Genomic DNA, 23,770 nt, shown 5'->3' with positions numbered 1-23,770 from the left:
ATCATTTACTAACCGCTGTTAACATCTTCTATATTGGAAAATGAATTTAGATACTTTCCAACTTTTTAATTTTTTAATCATTGGAATAAGTTTTGTTCTTTCTTGCATTCTTATTGCAGTTTCAAATCATAATTATTTTCAATCACATTATTGTTATAGGATCAAGCAAAATTTACTAACCGCCCTCTGGAGTTTGAACCTCGCTAATTGAGCTGCTCTTGAGTGAAATTATACCAGTCATCCGATCTCTGACAAGAGCCACAACTTTCACTCCGTACTTTGTGTAAGGTCTAAGGCCATTCACCACGGTATCCAAAAAGGAGGAGTTTGCATTCGAGGCAGGGGCAATTGTCACATTTAGGACAAGTATGTCACCAGTGTTAATCCGCAGCATGTGCAAGGCAGCAACATAACCATATATGTAGGAGGAATTTGAGTTGTAAGTATTCAGCCGAAACCAACTCACATGGACCTCTGTGGAGCTGACGCTAACGGCTGTAATGTTCCATTCACGCTGGTGGAGAGCTTGAATGTGAAGAAATGCAAAGCAAACTTTAAGTTGTAGGGTTTGCCTACAATTTGTTAAATTGACACTGTTATCTTGAATTACGGTTAGATCGCACCATGGTTAGATCGCTCCCGGTTAGATCGCTCCACTCGAAAGTGAGATTGCTCCATCAAATAAGTGACTTCGATATCAACATAAGTTACTTCGCTCCATGTAGCAAAACTAAGCTATCTAAATTGATAGTTCATCAAATTACGTGCATATCTTACCTAACAATCGGTTAATATCGCTCGCGCGCGCTTGAAATAAATCCGAACTACGCAGAAAGAACAAATAAAACCTAATGTAAGGGACTCACGAAGTATAATCTACTTTATTAATTAAAGATGGTGGGTATCAGTTTCCTTACATCAAACAGCAAAAAAGGCCACACTGGATAGTATTGGTATTTGAATGATCTTTTTCAATACACTTCAGACTATAAAGTTATAATTTATTCCACGATCATTTATTCCATTATCGCTAAACATCATACATCGGTAGCTCGGTGGCTAATCTGAAGTACAGAGTGAATACTATGTACTCGAATCGTCACAAGAAAAACATCATCACCTATAAACTTTAAAGATCATTGGTAAGTAATACTTCACATTACAATATGGAGCGAAGTAACTTATGTTGGTAGCGAACAAACTTATTTGATGGGGCGATCAAACTTTTGCGTGGAGCGATCTAACTTTTGGTCGGAGGGATCTAACTGGGAGCGATCTAACCATGGTGCGATCTAACCGGATACCTGTTATCTTAATTCTTCTCAAATGTCAGCTGGTAAAAGGTAGATACTACAAATAGATAACCATAAGAAAAAGAACACATTATCAGAAAAAAATCATACTGTGTTGACCATTGATCATTAAATTTGATGGCAGACCCAGGGCTGCAGTTTGTCACCAATTCTCGCTTATCATTTTTCTGTAAATAAAGGCAAGTATTCCCTTTATGGGTATAAACCTGGTTTAATGTGTATAGGATTATTCCAGATAGGTTAATATTCATAGATGTTTGTAAAAATGTGTTGATTTTGTCGTCGCAAGAAACTTTGGCTCAATTTTAACTGAGTAACCTAAACTGCATCAAAGTTTTGAAGTCATGGTCAGTTTATACTACAGGTTTAAGAGAAATCTTCATGCATGTGTGCAGTTTCAATATTAAACCAGGATGATAATGTTTAATACGTGTCATACGGGTACAGACAGGCGTTGTAAAAAAATTTGCTTACCTTTTTTATTACTGGACACTTCCTTTTAAGATTCTTGTTTATCCTACGCCTACGTTACGTTCTAATTTTCGACTAAATTTTATGTTCTTTTCAAAATTCTTAAATATCCTAGTATCATTTATCGATGTGTCTTTTGAAAACTTTAATATAGTTTCATGACGTTTTGCAGATTTATGGCACGTTAATTTTTCCCCTGACCCTCTTAACAGTTCATTATGAGTTGGTGTTAGCCGTAGAAGTATCGCCAAATTAAAGTTTTGTGCACAGTTTATGAATCCAACCTATGGGTTAACAAGGCCGAAAAGTATGGCTTTTCACAATGATAGTTTCCAGGTTTATAAAATGTCACTCTCCTCATTAATATTTCCTTAAATCTGCTGGCCTACTAGAATTCTCAGTCCTCTGTCCTGACAGCCCAACCTTATCACAAAGTCAACAACAGGGGCGACAAGCAAATGAATAACACAAATATTTCCACATACGCCCTCCTTGATCCTGTTAGCTTATTCTAAAGATGGCATTTCAGAAATGGCGCACATTTGCGAGCATAATTATTTAATAATGGTGTTTACAAGTTGTGGAATATGGTTGGGTTGAAACATACTGCATAATTTGCCAGCTTGTTACAGCATAAGTGGAAAATTGGATGAAAAACCTGCGCATTCAATGTATAACCAGAGATGTTGCATGAGTTGGCCAATTTTAACAAATATCTAAGCCTTGTCAAAACTTTTATGTTTTTGTCACGTTGAACCAGTGAAAATTTTAGGAGATGGCCAAATGAATGCTTTTTCAGATCAATAAAAATTCATTGTTGTGTTTCAGCTTAGAGTGTCACCACAACTCCACCTTCCAGGAAATTAATTTATTTGCTAACATGAGGGACTACCATTTAAGACTTTCCAACCACTTCAATGTTGCCAATATCAACATTAACTCAACCTTAAAATTAAAGAGAAAACTTGAAGCCTTTTAATCGCACGGTGACATCTTAACTCAAAGTTGTTTTCCGTCGTTTCTTTAAATTTTGGCTCATTTTCCCAAACCGAAAAAGAATATTATCCACGCTCAATAGAATATCATTTCAACTGATACTGGCATCACGCACTACATCTGAAGAGGAAAACGTTCTCTATCCTCGAAAATTCGTTCAAAACATAAACGAAGGAGTTTAGCTGCTTGAAATACCACACTAGCATACGTGTTTATCGCTTTGCAAGTTGTGAGGATATCGTTCCTCTGTTTCAGCAGCCCATTTCGACTCATGAAAATTCTTATTACGAGTTGATCATTTACATTTAAGCTCAGTACGATGGATTCTCGGTACAACATTGAATCTGTAAAATATCCAGATTATCGCCAAATGCGGAGGGGGCTTAAAGGAAGGGGACTTAAATGAAGGATACTCTTTTGTTCAAACTGATTGAAGTAATATACGTAGAACATGTGTTAATTAACTTACCGCTTGTGTCTGAGTTGTTCAACAGAAAATAATGAACTTTTAGTCGAGTATTAGAACTGTACCAGTAAGAATTCACTTCCAAGTAGTTGTCCAACACCAAAACTGCAAATGGCACCTTTTGATTGCGGTTCAGCCACTCTCTTTTGTGATGGCTTCTTATTCGAGTTTCGTACCTTAACACCAAAGAAAAATTGTAAATGAAATGATTAGTCTTGCGTTGAATCACAAAACAGATTTACTAGCCTGCTAAATTTCTCAGTCGTAGCAGGTATATCACTGTTACGGATTTGTCTGAATTTGGAATACTGCCCTCATTAGCTCATTAGTTTACGTGTCTGAAGCAAGTCAGTTGCGTATCGTCGTAAAAATAATTCGTATTTAAGCAACCTATCTAAAGTGGTAAATAGTGATTTTGTATAGGCCTCATGCATGTTTACTTAGAAATACTTAGTTTTTTTTTCACCCGAGGACTCGCTTCGAGTTAACCGTAAAGTGTCAGAATTTGCGTCCCAGTGAAACCCAAGTACCAACTGATTTTCGGTATCCAGATTTAAGTCAGGATTTACTCTTTCCCATTTGGGCAGATGGTCAGGAGCTTAGGACTGGGCAGAGTTCACTCGGCGGCGTAATGAGCACTGGAGGTTGTAATATAATATTCGTCAAGAACACTTGCCGTTAAGCTAGGGGCCTGCTACCGAAATGCAAACCACAAGGCGAGAGCTGTTTAATTAGACAATCCTTTCATGAGAGAGATTAGGAAAACTTGCGTTGTAAAGATTAAAGTGATTGAAAAAACTCAAAAAATGTCTTTTTCGGTTTTTTCGGTCTCAATTCGTGACTTCTAATTTGCTCGAAAGCTTCCAGAAAGTCACGGAGAAATCCAGAATGATTGTAACTATCCAGCCCCGAACAATAATCAACGTATACCTCAGGCGGTCTACAAAAATAGTATAAGACAATAACTCACTGTGTTTATTAAATTCCTGTAGGAAAAATTCATCAAATTTAGACGCTGCGATCAAATCTTTTTTCTCCTGCATAAGCCAAATTAAATCGTCTTCCATTCCTATGTCACGGTTTACCTCACAATTGCTTCATAAATATTTGCATAGTAGCGTGATGATCTTTGTTTACAAGGTTTTCTGCGGCTTGCATCTGATAGCAAACCTCTAAATTTTTATGCCTCGATAACTATATACTTTAGAACGCACTTTACGTGCCCGCAAGTTTTTTTTTCACCACCTGAAATTAAAGATATGTGGCAGTGAATAAAAAATATTTTTTTCGTCCGTAAAGCACAAGGTTTATTTTCGTCCACTTTTAAGGTGCTGCCACTGTTTAATTTCATGAGGTCAGGCGTGAGCGAATTCAGAAAGAGTAATTACCATAGCGCCAATCAACAGTGAGAGGGTGAGTGAGAGAGTGGGTGACTCATTTGCATTTTGGAGTCCCCATGAATACTTGTTTCTACGCTTCGCGAATCTACAGGTTCAAAATGATACAAGTTATCCGTGTTGTGGTCACTGATTCAGGTCAGCTCTCTAATGGCAAGTTGCCTTGTGCAAATCATAACGTATGATAACGTAATGAACAGAGAACGAGTAGCTATTAGCTGCAGAACGATAAGCTTGATAAACAAAAAAGTGAGAATGATAAAAAAACACAGCACAATTATTTATTTCTTACCAATAATTGACTTTGTAATGTTCAAAAACCAGAAGTATGGTGGAGTTCTCTACTGTTGAATAAATCATCCAGTCGCAAGATTTATATGAGGATGCGCTGCCAGCTTCATCAATGACGCCAGTTTTCTTATTCATCGCACCTCCACATACTTTAAAGTCGAAATAGCATAAAAATTAATTCAATGCAAAGTCAATCCTTAAACATGAAACACTGAAAACAGGTCTTGACGTCGTTCTAAGGGTTATCATCGTTTGTCCTTTCAAAAATGAAAGAGATGACCTTGTGAAAAAGTCACATTTGTCTAAAGTACCAACACAAGCGAGGTTTCTACACGGATATACGTGGCAAGAATGATAGAGTTGATAAAGAAACTAACGGTGATACAAGCATATGCACGGAAAAACGATGCGATGGATGAGGAAAAGGATGAATTTTACAACTAGCTGCAAGGCTCTGTTGCAAGCTGCAGTAATCAAGATATGATTGTGGTGACGGGAGATCTGAATGCTAAGTTAGGGAGTAACAACATCTACAGAGGAGGTAATGGGGAAATTTAGTGTTGGAGTCATGAATGACAATGGGAGAAGGTTATGTGACCTCTGTGGTACAAATGGATTAGCTGTAACTGGAACATTTTTCCCACATAAAGAGATCCTTAAACTAATCTGGAAGTCACCAGATGGGAAAACTGTTAACTAGATCGACCATGCTTTGGTGAATGGACGAACGAGAACATCGTTTATAATTTCTGGACACAAGAGTGATGAGAGGAACAGAGGTATATAGTGACCACCGGAATAAGACTAAAATTGGTAAAGGCGCATCGGAAGAAGAGAGCAAGGGTGAGGTTTGACGTATGTAAGCTGCGGAGTGGAGAGATCAGGAGGAAATATAGCATTGAAGTAAAGAACAGGTTTGAAGCGCTAAGAGATTTAGATGATCCTCAGGAAGAGCAGGACAAGGTCTAGGTGACGTACAGAGATGCCACAGAAAAAGCAGAGCAAGCCATGGATAGGGGACAAAACGTGGGGAAAAATTCAAGAGAGGAAAGAGCCAAAACTGAAAATAGTGGAAAGATCGGAAAGCAGAAAAGGCCGCTGAGAATGATAGAAACAAGGAGCTATACAGCATAACCAACACAATAGCCGGGGAACGGAGGAGGCGAGAAGGGGTGCTTACGACAGAATCACAAGAAAGATTTCAGATATAGGTAGAGCACTTTAGTGAAATTTCCAATAGAGATGACCCAACAAATCCAACGGAAGAAAATGAAATAAAAGAACTGGAGGAGATTAAGGAGATAGATGTTGGAAGATAGCGAATACAAGAGGTTAAGGAGGCGTTGAGGAAGACAAAGCCAAGGAAAGCGACTGGAGCAGATGAAGTGGACCCACACCTACTGAGAGATAAGATTGAGTACACCGCAAGTAGGCTGACCAGATGTTATAACAAGCTGTGGAAAACTGAAAGGTGGCCGGAAGTGTGGAAGAAGGGACTTTTAGTCAAGATTTTCAAGAAAGGTGATTTGCGTGATTTAACAACTGGAGATAGAGGATTGATTGCTACCCATCATCAGTAAGATATTCTGCAGGATGCTTCTAGAACGGATCAAGAAACGTGTAGAAAAGGAGCTATGAAAGGAGCAGGCTGGATTTAGATCGAATAGAAGTACAACTGAACGGATAATTATATTAAGACACAACTTAGAGTAGGCAAATGAATGAAGGGCGAGTCTGTACACGTACTTTGTGGACTTTGAAAAAGCTTGCGAGATATCAGACTGTTTCAAGATTAAGTCGAGTGTAAAGCAGGAATATGTAACGTCAGGATTCTAATTCTTACTGGCCATGGATTGGATCACGAGGAAGACAATAGCAGACAACAGAAGAGGGAATCTGAAAATAGTGTTGGAGGATGTAAATTTTGCGGATGACATCGCGCTACTTTCATCCAAGTTTAATGACTTGCGTGACAAGACTTGGAGATTGACGGAGGAAGCAGCCAGAGTAGACTTAATGCGAGAAAGTGCAAGACAGTGAGGGCTGAATTTGCTAGGAACAGAGAGAGCATTGTGGTGAATGGTGAAGAAGTGGAAGATGTTGAGGAGTTTGCGTGTATTGTAGATATTGTAGATAAGGAAGGTGGAGGTAGTAAAGATATTAGGGACAGACTGCAGACGACACGAAATGCATTCCAGAGGCTATGAAAGGTGTGGGCAGTCAGAGGAATAGGAAGGAGAACCAAGATACGCCTATTCAAGACTTTTTGTTAATAGAAAATACCCCATGTAGGCTCTGACCTATAGTTAAAGCTAAAGCATCACATGACAAATCATTGCCTCGGTAAAACATAACAAAGATAAAAATATGACAATTTACAAGTTACTTAGTCTATTCAGTTATTTTTAAGAACCAAAAAGCAAATTACCTGACGATGTAACAGCAGCGGATGACGATGTGGGCAAAATAACTGACGAATGTGGCGTGTGACTTGTTTCTTCTGGTGCCTTTGTTCTCAAAGTCTCCAAGTAATTTGTTGGATTTACGGGACCTAGATTAGAACAGAAACCTTGAAAAGTTACTCTTTTTATGTCCTAATCTCCTATGAATTAAGTGTTTTTAATGCTATTTGGTAGCATAGTGTCGTTGAGCTTCAAGAATCATTCATCCACAATACAGTAGTGCTTTTGAAGTGCTTATTTTTCGGCCGTTAGCTTTTGGCAGCTCAAAATGACAAACGGAAGCAAATTGCTCCAACCGGACCTGGTTTGCGCAGATGTGTCGAGAATCGATAGGTAGTTTTAGGATTAGAAGAAGCATCTCTTGGAAAAAATGTTTTTAATTAGAAGATTGAAAATAAAAGAATACTCGGGCTTCTTTCTTTGGCCAACGGAGACGTAGAAACTGTCTTTAAAGACAAGCCTTAGCTCACTTAATATGTTATAATTCATATAATAATCATTTAAAAATTTGCTTGCAATGTCTTCAAACCGTTCTTCAGCAATGATAATTTCGTTAACCCAAAAGCGATGACTTATAGGGAATTTCGACTACAACAAACGATATGTGGTGAGTACTGTTTGAAAAGATAACGGAATTTTTCGAATATGTATTTACCACTATACTTTCCACCATTAAACTAGTACTTTATAGATAACTATGCTATCAGAACAAAGGGAAAGCTGATGGTATGTATCAAAGCCTATCGCGCGAATCATACCTGATGCGAATGCAGAATGAAAAGAGTGAGAGTTAAATGTCCACGAGGGCGCCAATTCAAGTAATGACAATGAATGTGACGGTGACGGTAATAATGTCGACGACAACGATGATGATGGTAATAACACAGCTTGAGAGGAACTTGTCGGATGGATGTCTGATGAAAAAAGAAAATATTGAAATACACGTTAAAAATCAGATAGGAAATGACTAATTTCGACGCGCACATTTTCAAAGCATTGCTTAGAATGTATGTGTTATTGCACAACAACTGGACAAATGAAGAAAATAAAGATAAAAGGAAGAAAATGCAACAAAGTCAGTCCGGGCCATAGACAATTTATGGCCCTCGGAACCCAGTTCACTTGATAAAGCACAGTTTAAGTGCCGTCCGTTGAGATATGTGGGAGAATCACAACTGGTATCAGTATCATGTAAACTTGAGGTATCTTAATAATATCGAGCGGGACTCCAAGGAAATTAATCCGTAAATATGTTATTTCATCAGTCGCTACCTTCCACGAGGTGTCTTTTAGACATCTCAACGGAAAGAGATAGATTTTCATAATTTTCATTTTGCGGAGATTTCATCGTGAACAAGAGTGCCCTTGTGTGAAAAAGCTTGGGAGCGCTCTTCAAATCAAGCAAACAAACAACCGGCGGTTAAATCTGATCGAATTTTTTTTTCTTGAGACTCTTGCAGAACTACCTCTTATACGAGACATTTCCTGTAACATTCATGCGGAAATTGTAGGGGGAAAATGAACTTTGCTCCTAAAGTCGCAAAAGAAAGCAAGCTCGTATCAATTTGAAAAATTTGTATCAGATGCCCCACATTTTACCGAGAAATATATGACATAGAATTGAATCGAAAGAGGAAGAGCTCGAAATAGACTTCTTTCACCTTTAGAGTGATCGTCAAGAAATTCTGATTGAAATGGAAATCACCGTAAACAGGAACTACCTTTGTCTTTACCGTCAGCTTACAAAGCCTGCCTGGTGTTATTTGGAGATTTTTAAAGCTGATCTTTCCATTAAATGTAGCTCTAGTGGATTTCAGCATAGGTAAACAAGAATTCAAAATGGCTGCTCAAGTATCTCAAGTATGTACCGCAGACGACATCTTAGGGCCTTTCGGCACTTGTGAAAAAGTTGTTTATTTAAAAAAAGTTTTCTGTCATCACTAACAATATACAAGTTGCGGATAAATCTTGAAACGTACCGCCGACAAAATTTGTTTCGGGTGAAAACTTGACAAAATCGAATTGTTCCAAAAAACTCAAAGGACAAATTTTCGTTTCGTCTGTTGCATCCACATTAACAATTTGAAAGTCGTCAAATTCCAGCGGCGCCAGATCTGTTTATAAGATAGGTCAGCATAAAGGGGGTAAGTTTCTAAAGGAACTGTGGTGCTGCGTCGGTGGGAGAGTATAGCAGATAATTTAGTGTGAACAACTGAGTTGAAAACGTAAATTAGCCACCGTAAAGGGTAAAAAAGCTGGCTTTTCGAGCGTTAGCCCTTCGTTAGAGGGATTGGAGGGATCGTGGGTTGTGTGTGGGTTTGTATGCAGAAAGTGGAGCTACGCCATCGGTGGGAATATGAGGACGAGAATACAGGAATAAATTAGTTCGTTGATTCGGTGATTCCGTGGGGATTAAGGGTGCCGATTTGGAAGATAAATTTTTGTTCTCGTGTTTTGCGGCTTTCCGAACTGCCTAGATGTAAGGAAAGGCCGCAGACTGTCATATGCTGTTTAGAGTGATTAGGGAGATTAAAGTGCCTAGCGACTGGTTTGGATGCGTCCTTGTCATTTCTTTCCACGTTGCGAAGGTGTTCTCGGAATTGGTCACCCAGTCGTCTTCCTGTTTTACCAATGTATAACTTATTGCAATAGGTGCAAGTTATGCAATAAATAACTTTGGCGGAGGTACACGTAAAGTGATCAGTGATCTTAATGGATCTCTTGGGTCTCGATATTTTCTCTCCGTTATGAATGAAAGAACAAGTTTTGCATCGTGAGCGAGCGCATTTGAAAGTTCCAGATTGGTCATTGATTTGAAATGAACTCCTGACTAAAAAGTTGCCTATGTTTTTGTCACGTTTGAATGAAATAATTGGGGGTCGCGAAAAGATAGTACCAGTCGGAATTGTTTTGGAGTAATTTAAAATTTTTAAGAATGATAGATTTAACTGCGTGGTTGTGAGGGTGAAATGTAAGAGTAAATGAAATGTGGTCAGCGTTTTCCTTCTCAGCCGTTTGTAGTGCTGACTGTCGATCAATTTGTTGGGCACGGTGGTGGCCCGCTTGAACGACAGAAACAGGATAGCCGCGTTTATCGAAAACTGGCACATGGCCTCTGATTTTTCGGAAAAATCACTACATAAACGATGAAGTCTGAGAAACTGTGAAAAAGGTATGGAGTTCTTGACGTGTGATGGATGTGAAAATGAATACAACAAGTAACTATGTGAATCTGTAGGTTTGTAGTAAACACTACTGCATAAACCGTTGCCTTCAACTAACATTTTGATGTGTAGAAAAGTCAAAGAAGTGTCGGAAATTTTCGAGGTATATTTAAGAGCCGGAGAGGAATTGACGGCGGTTATAAATTGATTGAGCTTCTCTCTGGTAGAGGAGGTAGCATCGATGCAATCGTCAATATAACGGCCGAGTAGTTCAGGTTTTGGGTCGTGGTATTGACTAAAAGATTAATGTTCGATAAAATCTACGAAAAGATTGAAGAAAGGATTCAGAGAAAGAGTCCAGGAGTCCAGTCCAAAGAGAAAAGATTGCCAAAGGATTCCACCCCCACTTTCCAGGATTTATCCTAAGTCGTTTTCAAATTTTGGAATCCCTGGGTTTTGCAGCAAAAGACAATTTTTGCCTTTTTAGCAAATTACACGCTCAATTATACGCTCGTCTTAGCTCATATACGACAAATGATTGACAAGTATATCACGGTTTTATTTATTTAGTCAATTTTGCCAAATTTTTACCTGGGACAAATTTTGTCGGCGGTGCGTTTGAAGATTTGTATGCTTCGGCCAAAATTTGTCAAGTTGCGACAATCCATCCACACTTGTAAAATGTTGGCGGTGGGACAGAAGAGTTGTCTAAATAAACAACTTTGTCGCTAGTGTCGATCACTGGTCGTAAAAGCTACGGCAAATAAGCCACGACAAAAGAATCTTAAGACTGGGATTCTAAAATTTTAAATACGATTTAGGATAAATCCTCGAAACTGGATTTGGAATCCTTTGGCAAACTATGTTCGCCGGTCTTAATTAAGAACTGATCAGAGGCTGACGGAATTTGACAGCTTTGAAATTTTTTACTACGGATGCAACAGACGAAACAAAAAATTGTCATGACAAAATTTGTCATCAATTCCATTATTGTCCGCGTGTGCGGAAAGTGGCTTACGGGTGAATTCGCTTCATATCCCGCTGAAATTTCCATATTCACAGATAAATCAGCACTCAGAAGACTGCAGTAATATATATTGACTTTAGTAACGAGCAGATTCTTTAGTCAAGAGTGCTGTCTGTCGCATAGTTTTAGTCGTAGTCGTGATCGATAATTCTATTTGTTTTGGCGTAGTCACCATATAATTGCCTCTATTTTGAACCAAAGAGTGAGTGTCAAAGAAGGACCATTTGTAGAGGTTGAAAAGAGTTTTTGCGAACGATAATCCCATCCACATTAATTATAAGGATAGCATATTACTTGGGAAAAGTCTTTAAAAGATAGTTTTACTGTTTTCGGTGACCTCCGAAATAAACACAGAAATATGCATATTTAATTGGGTAAAATCTGCCGCGTCAAATTTTCAAACAACTGAAAATTTCTCCTGTTTAAAAAGTCGATGGAACCTTAAACTCCTTTCCGAAATACATTCATCAAAGGGATTGCGAACATAATCGCACCTTCGCTCTCCAAAGTTTTGATTTGTACACCAACTCGAGGATTTATTTCAAAGTGCAAACTTCCACATAACTGAAGTGACGAGCCCCGTTTTATATTTGACGTAAGTCTGTTTTTGCTGCATAAAAATTGGCGGGGGTACACCTCTAGACATATTTTTCGGCTACACTTTGTTGCAAAAGTTACCTCAAATGCGGTTTTGAAGTGGATATAGATAAACATTCCGATGCAGGCAACTAAATCTGAGCAGAAGACGCGGGAGAACCAGATATTATGTTAGTGAAAGTCACTGTCTGATCTCGTTCACGCTTACAATTCCGTTCTCTTTTTAGGTTTCTTGATAATTTAATGAATTTAGAAATGTATGTAAATATGACAGATAGTAATATTTTCTAGCGTTAGTCAATGAATCTCTCTCGTCCCATAATAAATTTACGCGGACGGAAATTACGTTGTAAAATAAGACTGTACATAGCGGCCTGTGTAAACTTAAAACGAAAAATAAGAAGAGTGCTTACGTTGGGAAGAAGTGAAAATCACCGGAAACAGCAACAGCTTTAGGAACAGCATCTTCGCCGAACTACCAGGCTTACTGTGAGTATCGATCAGTATCAACATTTCTTTGTTGCAAGGAAAACAACGCATTGAGTAATATGATCGCTCATAATCAAATCTGATCAACATTAATTCCGATTGTCTGGGGAACAAAGTCGGGGCTATTATAAAGTTGACAGTTCCCTGCGATAACAGGCGTCCCAAGGTCACGTCTTTAGAAAACGCAAACAATGAGAATGACCTACGAGATACTTTGCGAAGTTTAGACGGCTGCTTTAGTCATTTTACCGTTTGCCCAAGAACAACTGATGGCTAGATACAGGGACACCATCAAAGTAATATCCGTAAAAGCCGAGCTATGAAGGACTAGAGGTCTACAGTTTCAGGTAAATTTGTCAAAATAAGAAAGTAAAATATCCGTCATACGATGCAATATATTTCAACACTGAATTAAACTAGACTGCAGATAAAGGAAAGCGGATCAGGGTACTAACGGGGAGTTAATTTGTTTACATCGATGATTTTGGACACGATTTTGAATAGAAAAGAAAAGAACATTTCAAGGGATAAAATTGATGAACATGGTGGAAAATGTATTTTGTGACCTTGAAAACGTAGTTATTAGGCTTTTTTAGGGGAATGAAAATTTAGTCGTACCGTACCCTTTTTTTTTAATGGTATGGTCTTTCGGGAAATTTCAAATTGATTTTTGCACGTGTCATACATATGTAGGTCCCTTTCAATCACCTTTCACGAACGAAACATACTCCTGTGAAGACGTTTCACTTTTGTATTTCTTCTGAAGTTTTTATTTTACATATACATACCCTGGAACGGTAGCTTTTGGTACGGACAATCGATTCCACGTGTCAAGCATTCGTTTCTTACTGGATGAGATGGCTTTCGAAGAAAACTAATGAAGGCGTTCACGAAATTCATAAGTTCGAGTTTCATGATCTTTTGAAGGTAATGAGTCCGTTTCTTACGTTTTGTTTCATCACGATTGTTCCATCGTTCTCTTTAATTTCTTTTTTTTACCATAATAATGCTATATTGCCAGACTTCTAATATTATGCGGTACCGTGATTTCGCATGAAAGGCCTCAAATTGCTTCAAATTCAAGGAAAATCGGACCTATTAAGGATTTTTATTTAGCGCTCGCCCATTCGTCAATGCGAGTGTGAAGCCTGTCGGGCGAGTGCAAATCGTGGATCACTCGCCCGGTTTGGCGAGTGGAATTTTCATTCAGTTCATAAAATGAATGGTTGTTTTTGAAAAAAATATAAAACCTACCAGTACTTTTCACATTCTGGAAGCTTAAGAAACCTAGTACATACACACACATTCGCGATTCGGATACACACGAAGCCATTTGACGTATAAATATATCAAACGGCTTCTACAATAATTACATGAAGTAGATAATCATAGTCATGTCACTGCTGGTCATAAACAAATCGTGCCACTGAGTCTGAAGGCAACTATGGCGACCCGACTGGCGACCCAAACAATATCTACTCACGGGTTACCACGAAGTTTACACGCAAAGTAAGCAATTTAAGGTTTATTTATCAATTAAACTGATTTGAAACTGAAAGTAAGAGTCTTTTTTCTTTGAAGCTACTTAGTTTTGGAGAATCCATGAACGCAATAATTATAAATATGCCATTGACAACACCTCACTTTGTTATTCTCCAAGACGGAACTAATCGCTAATCTTTTATTGAAAATGTGGAGATATCTTCCTGGAGTATCGATTCCCAACAAAAAGGATGTAAAAGAAATTCCTCAAAAGGCAGATTCCAGAGAGTATGAGAAGACGAGATCGAGGAAATTTTCTTCGAAACGGCAGGTTGGCCGGCCTTGGTTAAAGGATGATGAAAACAGCATGACATGTGAGTGGTGTATGGAAAACAAACAAACGTTGATTTCACAGAGCGTTTTGACTTCGAGTAAATTCATAGATGGCTGCACAAGCTATAAGGCAGAATCTATCGCCTATCACGAAAACAGTGCAGCTCATAAGCTCGCTAGCCAGTACCACAAGGCAAAACAAAATTCAGAAAAAAACCCCCGCATATTTGGCCAGGCAACAGTTGCTAAAACAGTACAGCGGGAAATTGAGGTTGTTATTCAGAAATACTCATGCAGTTGCCAAGCATAAGAAATCAATTTCAGATTACAACTGGCTTTGCGATCTAGATGAGGCAAAAGGACTGACACTGGGAAGAACACACCGGAACATCAACACCTGTACGACATTCATGAAATACATCGCAATAACAGCTAAGGATCAAGTTGCTGACGAAAAAAAGGAAAGCGAAATTCGTGAGCGTAACTTCAGATGGTGCCACAAATGCCAGCATCACTGAGCAAGAAATTGTATTTGTGTGCTATAGCAGCAAAGGCGAACCAGTCACCAAATTTGCAGGTTTAAGGCAGCCTGTCAGCCCGGATGCCACTGGTTTATTTCAAGCCATCATGGAAGCCCTTGAAGATGTTGGACTAAATACGGAAGAGTTGGCGAAGAAATTGGTGGGGTTTGGTTGTGATAGAGCTTCCGTTATGGTCGGGAAAAAGGGGGGCGTTTCAGCATATTTAACCCGTTTACAGCCCAACTGCATCACCGTGCATTGTTTTGCTCACCGACTGGAGCTTGCATTCAAAGATGCAGTAAAAGAAAACCTTCTCTACGATAGCTGTATTGTTCTTCTGATGGGCTTGTATTACTTTTACCGTTAAGTCCAAAACAGCGCCAAAGTCTGAAGCAATCCTTTTTGAGTCTAAAGCAGTCCTCTCTCATACCAGCCCGCGTTGGTGGCACAAGATGGGTTGGACACATGGTGCTGGCCATTGAGAATTTTGTTAAAGGGTATCCTGCAATTTGTGCTCAGCTTGAAATTTGCATCACACAAAAGGTAAGAAAACATTGTTCCCAAACATTAATACTGTCATATGCGACAAACAGTAGAGATTTAAACCATTTTTAGCCCACAGATATTCGTGATTTCTATATTCTTCAGTTTTAATATAATATATCTCAATTTTCCACGGCTTTTTAGGGAAATGCCCAAAACAAAGCCAGGGGTTACCTAAAACTTATGAAACGGCCTGATGTGATTGCATATCTCCATCTGCTGCTGGATGTCCTTTCCTCTCTACGACTTCTGTCTCTCACCCTGCAGTATAACCAGACAACTTTAGCAGACGTTGGCGAGAAGATTGATGTCGCTAAAGATGTTATCAGCTCATTCAAGGAAAAGTACGAACATCTAACATTTTTGAGGCTTCTAGTGTTAATTGCTTAAACCTTTTAATTTTTTTCAGCAATGGTCCAAGACTAAAACAGTTTTTCAGAGACCATGATCCTTAGGCCTGGACGTACAGGGGTAGGCCAATGAGTGGCAACGTTTCAGCGGGAAATTTTCATGCAAAGAGTACCAAACGGTTGACTAAGGGTATCTTGGCCACTTTAGAGGCAAGGTTTGCTGACGTTTTGAATGATGTCGTAGCTGCAACCTAGATAGCGAATTTCAAACAGTGGCCCTTGTATTCTAAAAAGGATGACGTTACAGGTGAAGACACAAAAATCAACCCAATAAAAAGTTTTTATTTTTGCCAAATACAGAGTGAATAAAGAAGGTCCTAATATCTTATTTATTTTTATTATTATCACGGCTTTTGGAATTAAAGAACTCCAGGTCCTCTGCCAGCACTTTGGAGGGGTGCTCCAACATGCGGAAATTGACCGTGGAACTGGAATGGGTGTTGCTCAAATCCCATCTTTATAACAAGTGAGTCGTGAACATAAGTTTCATAAAGTGATTTTCACCATGCATCGATCTTCAATATTTATGTTCGCGTGATATTTTTTAATTATCCTTTTAGATCCAAAGAACACATTCAAGAACTCAAATGGCCTGAAGTTCACAGCCTTTATCACGAAGGTCATGAAAACGTCCTTGCCGTTATAGATCTTATCGTTACCCTTCCGGCAAGTTCTTCTGCAAATGAACAGGGCTTCAGTCAGATGAAACTTACGAAGACTAGCATCCGAAACAGACTGAGCAATGCGACTCTAAATAATTCAATGGCAATTCAGATGTTGACGCCTAGTGTGAAGGAGTTTGATCCAGACCAAGCCATAAACAAATGGATGATGGGTGGAAAGAGAGAAAGAAGACCAATCTTCAATGAAGGCAGTTCAAGAAAGCGAGCCAGATTAGAGTCAAACGTTAACCTTTCAGACCTAGGTTTAAATACGCAAAAATTATGATAAATAGAACGCAGATGGAATTGGACTCGAGATTATTTCAGAGACAGTGCTTTTCTTTTTGTGGATGGGAGCATGGATGCCACAGAAAATCATAAGAAACAATTGGCAAACAATTGACAAATAATTCCTTTAGGATCACAAAATGTTTATTTACTGTAATCATAAGACAAAAATAAAGCTGTGTCTTTTAAGTGATCAAGCGACATTCCCAATAGTGGATATAACAAAACATTTTGTCGACACCGATTGTGTTCATACTTCCTCGACAAAGGCAAATAAAGTTTTGGGATCCTCCGTTGACTTGGCTTTTTAAGGTATGCACTACAGCATCGTTCGATGAACAAGTCACACCAATAATCTTCACGTCCTGCAAATGGAAGCAACGAAAAACAACTTTTCCAGTGATGGCGAGTGCTTACTGATCAGGTGAATTGTTTTTCCTTGAAATTAAATCACATACTCCTAACTACTTTACAAATGAGCTTTGAGGAGAGGAGTAACTGGGCGTTTTTTTCCATTTAGGAATAGTTCATGGACAGTAAAGATACTTAATCAAAAATTACTGCATGATTAGAAAAGAGAGACACTTACATTCAGCTCCTTTACATGAACTGTAGCGCGTGCCCGGTCACCTTTGGTAACACCGCCGCTCGGTTTTTCTTTGTAAGAACACAAACTTAGGTTTCCAGGCCCTGGCCGGCCGGGAGGTCCTGGCGGGCCGGGAGGCCCTGGTACCCCATGGGACCCATAACCGCCTGGAGGTCCGGCAGGGCCTTGGATGCCTGGGGAACCATTAATGCCCTGCTCACCCTTGGGACCAATGGGACCTTGCGATCCATTGATACCTGGAATGCCAGGAATGCCGGAAACACCAGGTAAACCTCTTGGCCCCGCTGGTCCGGCAGGGCCTTGGATGCCTTGGGAGCCATTAATGCCCTGCTCACCCTTGGGACCAATGGGACCTTGCGATCCATTGATACCTGGAATGCCAGGAATGCCGGAAACACCAGGTAAACCTCTTGGCCCCGCTGGTCCGGCAGGGCCTTGGATGCCTTGGGAGCCATTAATGCCCTGCTCACCCTTGGGACCAATGGGACCTTGCGATCCATTGACACCTGGAATGCCAGGAATGCCGGAAACACCAGGCAAACGTTTACTGATCTTGGAACAAGAGAGAAAAATAATGTTTTACCAAAAGAGATAGAATCACTGGTGGTGGGGGGCGCTACTTCCCATACATCCTCCTAAATGAAATCGAAACGACGTTCTCACAACTCGCAAAATAATCTTGCTAGAAATTGTCAGCGTATAGGTCCCACATACCTTAGAGTTGTCACATCGTGTTTCACAAGGGAAAACATGGCAATCGACAAGCAGTCAAAGTATGTGAGAAATTACAAACTCTACCTAGCTGGCTACATCTTTTAGGATGCGAAGACGCTGTCCGTTTTGTAACGAACATCAGGCCGGGATCAATGCTCGTAAAGTTTATCGCTGTCGGCTCGGCTGATTTCTGTAGCGAGATTAAGGTAACATTTGCATTGTGACACTTCAATGAGAATTGTGACACTTCAATGCAAAACCAAATTAGTAAATAAAGGGTTTTCAAGGACTCTCTGTGTTAATGCAGAAACAGAGTGCTATTTATAAAATAATGAGAGTGAAACGATTTTCTGATAGATAAATACATTTGTCCAGCGACTATATAAATGGTATTAACGATTTGAAAATTACAATTTAAACTCACGATAACTAAGAGCTTAAATTTTTTAGCCTACAGGGCAAGTGTTTTTTTTTTGTTTGCAATTATAGCTGCCATCTTTGATTTTACTGGCAGCGGAAGGAGGGTAAGAGATTTACGCCCTTCTAAACGTTAACTCGTCTTAGTAATACTGCATCGTGGGCTATAAATTTTGCTGATCACGTCGCTCCAAAATTTTCATGTAGACGCATTTACTAGATCTGCTCAAAACGTACTGTGAGTACCATTTCAATCGAAGCTTGGAACTTTGAGCCGCAGCTTACACATCCAAACGAAGACATTTCCAGTGAACTCGAATTTGTCATTTAAAAGTTCTTCGCATCCTCAAACGGGCTTCGCTAAAGCAGAATCACAAACGGTCGAAAGAAACGAGCGTATCCATAACATACAGTTTTATTGCGGTAATAAGTTTCAAACTGTTGTAGAAAAACAACTGTAGGATTTATTTGCAAGACCAGTTTCGCAATTCGAATGTAAAAAATTTAGGCAGCCCGTATGATATCCCGCTGAAAAGCCCGTGAATTGACCGCTTTGCAAGTTGTGAGATCATTGTCGCTTCCCCCTCTCCCCTGAACAGAATAAACAATGCAGAATGATGAAAGTAAATAAATTTCATTGCTGGCTCTTAGCTCTTAATGACTGAATAAATTGAGTTTTACGAAAACAATCACGGAACGTACAAATAAAAAAATAAAGCGTTTCCTCGGGTAAATAACCACGCTCTAATACGGCGCGCTTTCCCAATTAAACGCCCACCCTCTTGGCAACAATGTTAAACAAGAACCCCTTTTCGAATAAGTGCCCCCCTTCTCCCTACAATCTCAAATTGTAGGAATACTAGAAAATCCTGTTTCTACGTTATTTATGACTTTTTGAGCTTCAACTATTGCGGAGTTATTTCATGTGCTGCGCCACTAAACAAGCGCCCCCGTCGTCGACAAAGCGCCATCCTTTCAATAAGCACCCCTCCCATAAGCTGAAATTCTAAATAAGCACCTGGGCGCTTATTCGAGGAAAAGCTGTAAAAGTATAATGAAGCGTTTTGGTGTCATTCAGCTTTGCACTCTTTGTTTGATCTGCGTTATTGCGAGTTAAGCTTGGAGACCAGTAAAGTTGAAGCCATCACAATTAAGTTAATGAAAATAGATCAACTTATCAGCCGGAAGGTATGTTGATAAGGCTAATATATTTTGCTTACGCATTCACCTTATAGCCGGAAGACCGAGGTATTGATCACCTGTTGGGTTTTGTGGGATTGCCAACAAAAAAGCCCTTGAGTTAAGAGTACTAAAAGATAGTTTCAGATGCAATTGTATTATGGAAATTTAGGAATGTGTAGTTATCTTTTCCATCAACCATGCATTCAAAACTGTTAGGTGTCTTTGCAGTGCTTGAAGTCTACTCTCGACGTCTCCTTTTGTTTCTGACGTCTGAAGCGCGTACGGAAGAAAAAAAAAATTAGTCGCTTAATGATGCAGTGTTACTTACTCTTTGTATATTATATTTCATAGCGGTTTTGTTTCTAGATTAAAAAGCAAAGGAAAGAGACGAAGAAAAAACTCATTCAACGGGGTTTAACATATATGTATCATTATTATGTCCAAGTATTTTTCACTTGTTCTCCGGAAACGCTCAATTTTCGAAAAAACAAAAGTATAAGCATACATAATACATTTTATCAGCTTTCTGTTCTTAATTTACCCTCGAGTCCGCAGAATGGCGAAACTTATTTCTCCTGAGGCCTTGTGCATTTTCTGACCATCCCTTCCTTATTAGATTTTAATTTTAAATCGCTTTTGGAAAATGCACAAGTAACTTGAAGAAGAACTTAGAGATCACTTTTTGCTCAATGGTATCTCTTACAGTTATTCAATTGCGACGTGTAACACGCAGTTCAGCTTTCGAAAGTGACCTCATGTTATTACACACAGAAACGTAAGAGATAACTGTGGCTCTTACAGCAGATTAATGCTAACGTATATCACACAGTTCAGCTTTCAAAACTGACCTTAAGCTGCTACACATAGAAACGTAAGAGAGCTTTATTAAGGTAGCAGCATAAAACCAAACAAACAAAACAAAACAGCAAGTGTTCTTGAAGATGTTTGGACCTTAAAAAATTCATAATTATAACCGATGGAAAAAAAATAAGACTATAATCAATAACAAAACTATCCTGCACGAATGAATGAATTACGGATGTGAAACCATATTGCAACTCATTAAAATCGGACTTAAATTGTTAGCCATCTAGCACATTACTGCGAAAAGAAGCCGGAAACGGCGTAGACGCTGCACAACCACAAATCAAGTCGATGTGGTGAGGAAAAATTCCGAGTTATAACGCTTAACCCCGAATTAATCTAATCAGGTAGCTAAGATTAATAAACAAAATAATGCCCTTTTATCCGTGTGATGGATCAAATATTTTTAGGCACATCATTTTAACCTCTACAACACTAGATAGTTATGGAATTTTTTATATCATACTGAAAGACCCACCATTAGGTCATTGTTCTCAGCTCGAATTTCTGCTTTTCGCCCTAGCGCTGAATAACGTGATAAATCATTACCTTTTAGAGTTTGAAAAATAACTTTGATAACTAATGCGAGCCTAACCTTCAACTCGGTGTCTGAGAAGTTCTCTGCCATCTTTCTTATATGTTTGACTTCGTCAATTAAACTTCGTGACTGATTTTCCAGTCTTTCAAGTCGTTGATGTGTGATATTAAGATATCTTTGAGCATTTCCGGAGAAGCTCTCGTCACATGCAGAGGTATTTCCTCTAGCGGTTTCTCTGTTTTGCCTATCTTGTATTTCTTTCATTTCCTGCTTGGTTTCGTTTAGAATTCCCCAAAGCCCCGTCTCCTTTTCGCCGACATATTTTCCTACGGAGAGAACAGAACGGAAAAACTGTGCAAACGTCGATTTAACTTGTTCCATTTAAATTGCATTAGTAATGATAGATTAAATGGAACGATCAAGGAGAGGTTTCGAATGCACAATCTGGTTTGAATTAGATAACTGTTCTGGGTACTCAGCTGTACATGGAACTTTTTACCCGTAATTTTTGCTATTGTTCCCTAATGATCATTGAGATATCTTGGGCAAAATCCTGTTGCTATTCTGATCAGTATTCCAAATTTTTGTTATTTCGTTGATTGCGTACCGGAAGGTTTATTTTCCTTCGCTTTAAAGGCAATTCCGGTCCTCGATATCAAACTAGTGATGGGCATGTTCTCGTCTCCTCTTGAAAAGGTACGTTTACTCGCAGAGTGGTTACAAGTAATTAACTTCATCAAACGTTAAAAGACTAAGCAGCGAGAGAGTCCCCCTCCCCCCCCCCAAAAAAAAAAAACACAAACAAAAAAGGAACAATTATAGAAATAATCTTTTACAGAGTCTCATGTCGGAGTCTCGAATAAGATGAGCGATAACGATAATGAAAACTTTCGGAAAAGGCTTTCTCTATACCTTGCTGTGGAGTGTCGACCCTGTAATCATCATCGCTATGTCCTCGGCCAAGAACGCTGGTGATAACCCATATGTTCAGCGAAAGTGAGACAACTGAAATAGCCACGAAAACAATAACTAGCACCCGTAAAGAATGGAAAGCCCTTTGGATTTGGTTGATGAACTGCAGCTCTAGCTCATCTTTCACAGAACTCCCCGAACTCTTGGACAATCCTTTAGAGCCGGTTTCTTCTGGGATGGAATGCAAATTATGAAATAACGGCTCTTTTTTTTGTAACTGGAGTGGTAAACTGTCTCCACACTCAGGCAATCCCTCGCTAGTGCTCTCTAATGTTAGAGCTTCAGCCGGCTCCACTTTTATGCGTTTGCACCGTAGCGCCATTGATGTTATCTGAAATAGGAACCTTTCTGTATTTACTTTAAGTTGAGCAAAAGATCCCCGCGAAAATGTGAATGAGACCGTGTGGTCTAAAATTTTGATGTCAGTTAACACTTCCTATTTGTTTTGCCTTCAATCATCAAGAAACTTAAATTCCCAGAAAAGAAATTTATCTAAAAACAAAAAAGGAGCCTTAGTACTTTTCCTATGCTGCATTTGGTTTCAAGTCTGCTAAATTGTCTCTTCGAATATCCGAATCTTGATTTTTTGTTACAGAGTGAACTTTATGCATCAGTTTTTTGTTACCCTACCGAGACAGGGGAGGAATTATTGGTATGTAGCGGTAACCAGAAAAACAAATACAAATGGGCAAAACAATTACTCAAAGAAGTAAACACCGAAAATAAAATAGGTCCCACAGATTGAATTGTGACCAGAGCTTAACTCTTAGTAAGAAATCTTACATCGTAATAAAATCTGATGTATTTTTAGACTAAGAAGAGGTTTCTTTTGGGATTGTGCGCAAAAATTGATCTGATCTGTGATATAGTTCTTTCGAGTGGTTTGTGCGTGGTTTATTTGCCCAGCACAAATAACGACGCGGCTTCATCCTGATAATCTAATCACGCGATATCCTTAAAATAAACTAAGTGCCCACGTAAGCAACGCGCGTTGAAATTTAGGAAGATTTAAATTACAACCTACGACGACAATTCGCTGTCTTCTCTACTATAAGTCTATCTATCAGAGTTCCAATCTTCTCATCTCATCTTACTTCATTCTTCCCTGGTGACATTCTTTCTTACTCAAACCTTTACTTAACTATGCCTCAACCTATTTTAAATTGGCTCCTTTGTTTAGTTCGCTATTATGGAATCCAAGAACATGACCGTAAGAAAAAATGCAATCAAATACTTATTTTTGGGAAATCAAGGTAGAGTAGAAGAACGTTGGAGATCGGAGACCATAGGGGCAGGTAGACCACCCAGCCGCAATCTTTCAATCAAGGGGTGCATTTGGAAGTTCAAAACAGACACTTTAAGAGAGTGTCTCTGTAAGAGCGGTCCGGTCGATTTTGCTTGAGACACAGATTTCGCTCATTTCTTGTGTGTTGTAAGACATTCATGTACCTATACTAAAACCACAATCAGTTTGATCGGATCTCTTTATTTTTCAGAGTTTTACGGGAATTAAATTTCACTCGAACGAAGGCTTGTCATGACACTTTTCAAGACTTTAATTTAA

The 23,770-nt window shown here is 39.1% G+C and overlaps 3 protein-coding genes across 6 annotated transcripts in view; 1 reads left to right on the top strand and 2 right to left on the bottom strand.

Moving 5' to 3' along the window:
- Positions 1–12,722, bottom strand: part of LOC131771569 (uncharacterized) — a 42,148-nt gene extending 29,426 nt beyond the window's left edge. The window contains 6 exon segments of the mRNA XM_066169411.1: positions 181–525; positions 3,250–3,422; positions 4,936–5,083; positions 7,363–7,485; positions 8,155–8,310; positions 12,598–12,722. Of these exon segments, the coding sequence (XP_066025508.1) occupies positions 181–525; positions 3,250–3,422; positions 4,936–5,083; positions 7,363–7,485; positions 8,155–8,310; positions 12,598–12,697 (1,045 nt within the window). The 5' untranslated portion in view covers positions 12,698–12,722.
- Positions 12,723–15,714: 2,992 nt separating this feature from the next.
- On the top strand, positions 15,715–16,926 carry LOC136282390 (uncharacterized). The gene is made up of 3 exons (XM_066170014.1): positions 15,715–16,209; positions 16,328–16,428; positions 16,523–16,926. The coding sequence occupies exons 1-3, from the start codon at positions 16,198–16,200 to the stop codon at positions 16,908–16,910; spliced, it is 501 nt and encodes a 166-aa protein (XP_066026111.1). The 5' UTR covers positions 15,715–16,197; the 3' UTR covers positions 16,911–16,926.
- Positions 16,927–17,038: 112 nt separating this feature from the next.
- The window catches only part of LOC131771589 (collagen alpha-1(II) chain-like), a 7,481-nt gene continuing 749 nt past the window's right edge, over positions 17,039–23,770 (bottom strand). Inside the window, exons 3-6 of one of the 4 annotated variants that reach the window (XM_066169986.1) lie at positions 22,147–22,537; positions 21,292–21,560; positions 17,502–18,071; positions 17,039–17,277 (exon numbers count right to left, since the gene is read on the bottom strand). In XM_066169986.1, the coding sequence (XP_066026083.1) occupies positions 17,098–17,277; positions 17,502–18,071; positions 21,292–21,560; positions 22,147–22,528 (1,401 nt within the window). In that variant the 5' untranslated portion in view covers positions 22,529–22,537 and the 3' untranslated portion in view covers positions 17,039–17,097. Of the gene's footprint in view, positions 17,278–17,501; positions 18,072–21,291; positions 21,561–22,146; positions 23,266–23,770 lie in introns of those variants that run through there. The other 3 variants (XM_066169988.1, XM_066169987.1, XM_066169989.1) reach the window with 3 other exon arrangements.

Source organism: Pocillopora verrucosa, chromosome 7, assembly GCF_036669915.1.
Source record: "Pocillopora verrucosa isolate sample1 chromosome 7, ASM3666991v2, whole genome shotgun sequence".
In the NCBI taxonomy this organism is placed as follows: Eukaryota; Metazoa; Cnidaria; class Anthozoa; order Scleractinia; family Pocilloporidae; genus Pocillopora; species Pocillopora verrucosa.
Note: the sequence above shows the minus strand (reverse complement) of the source record. Positions and strands in the feature narration are given on the sequence as shown.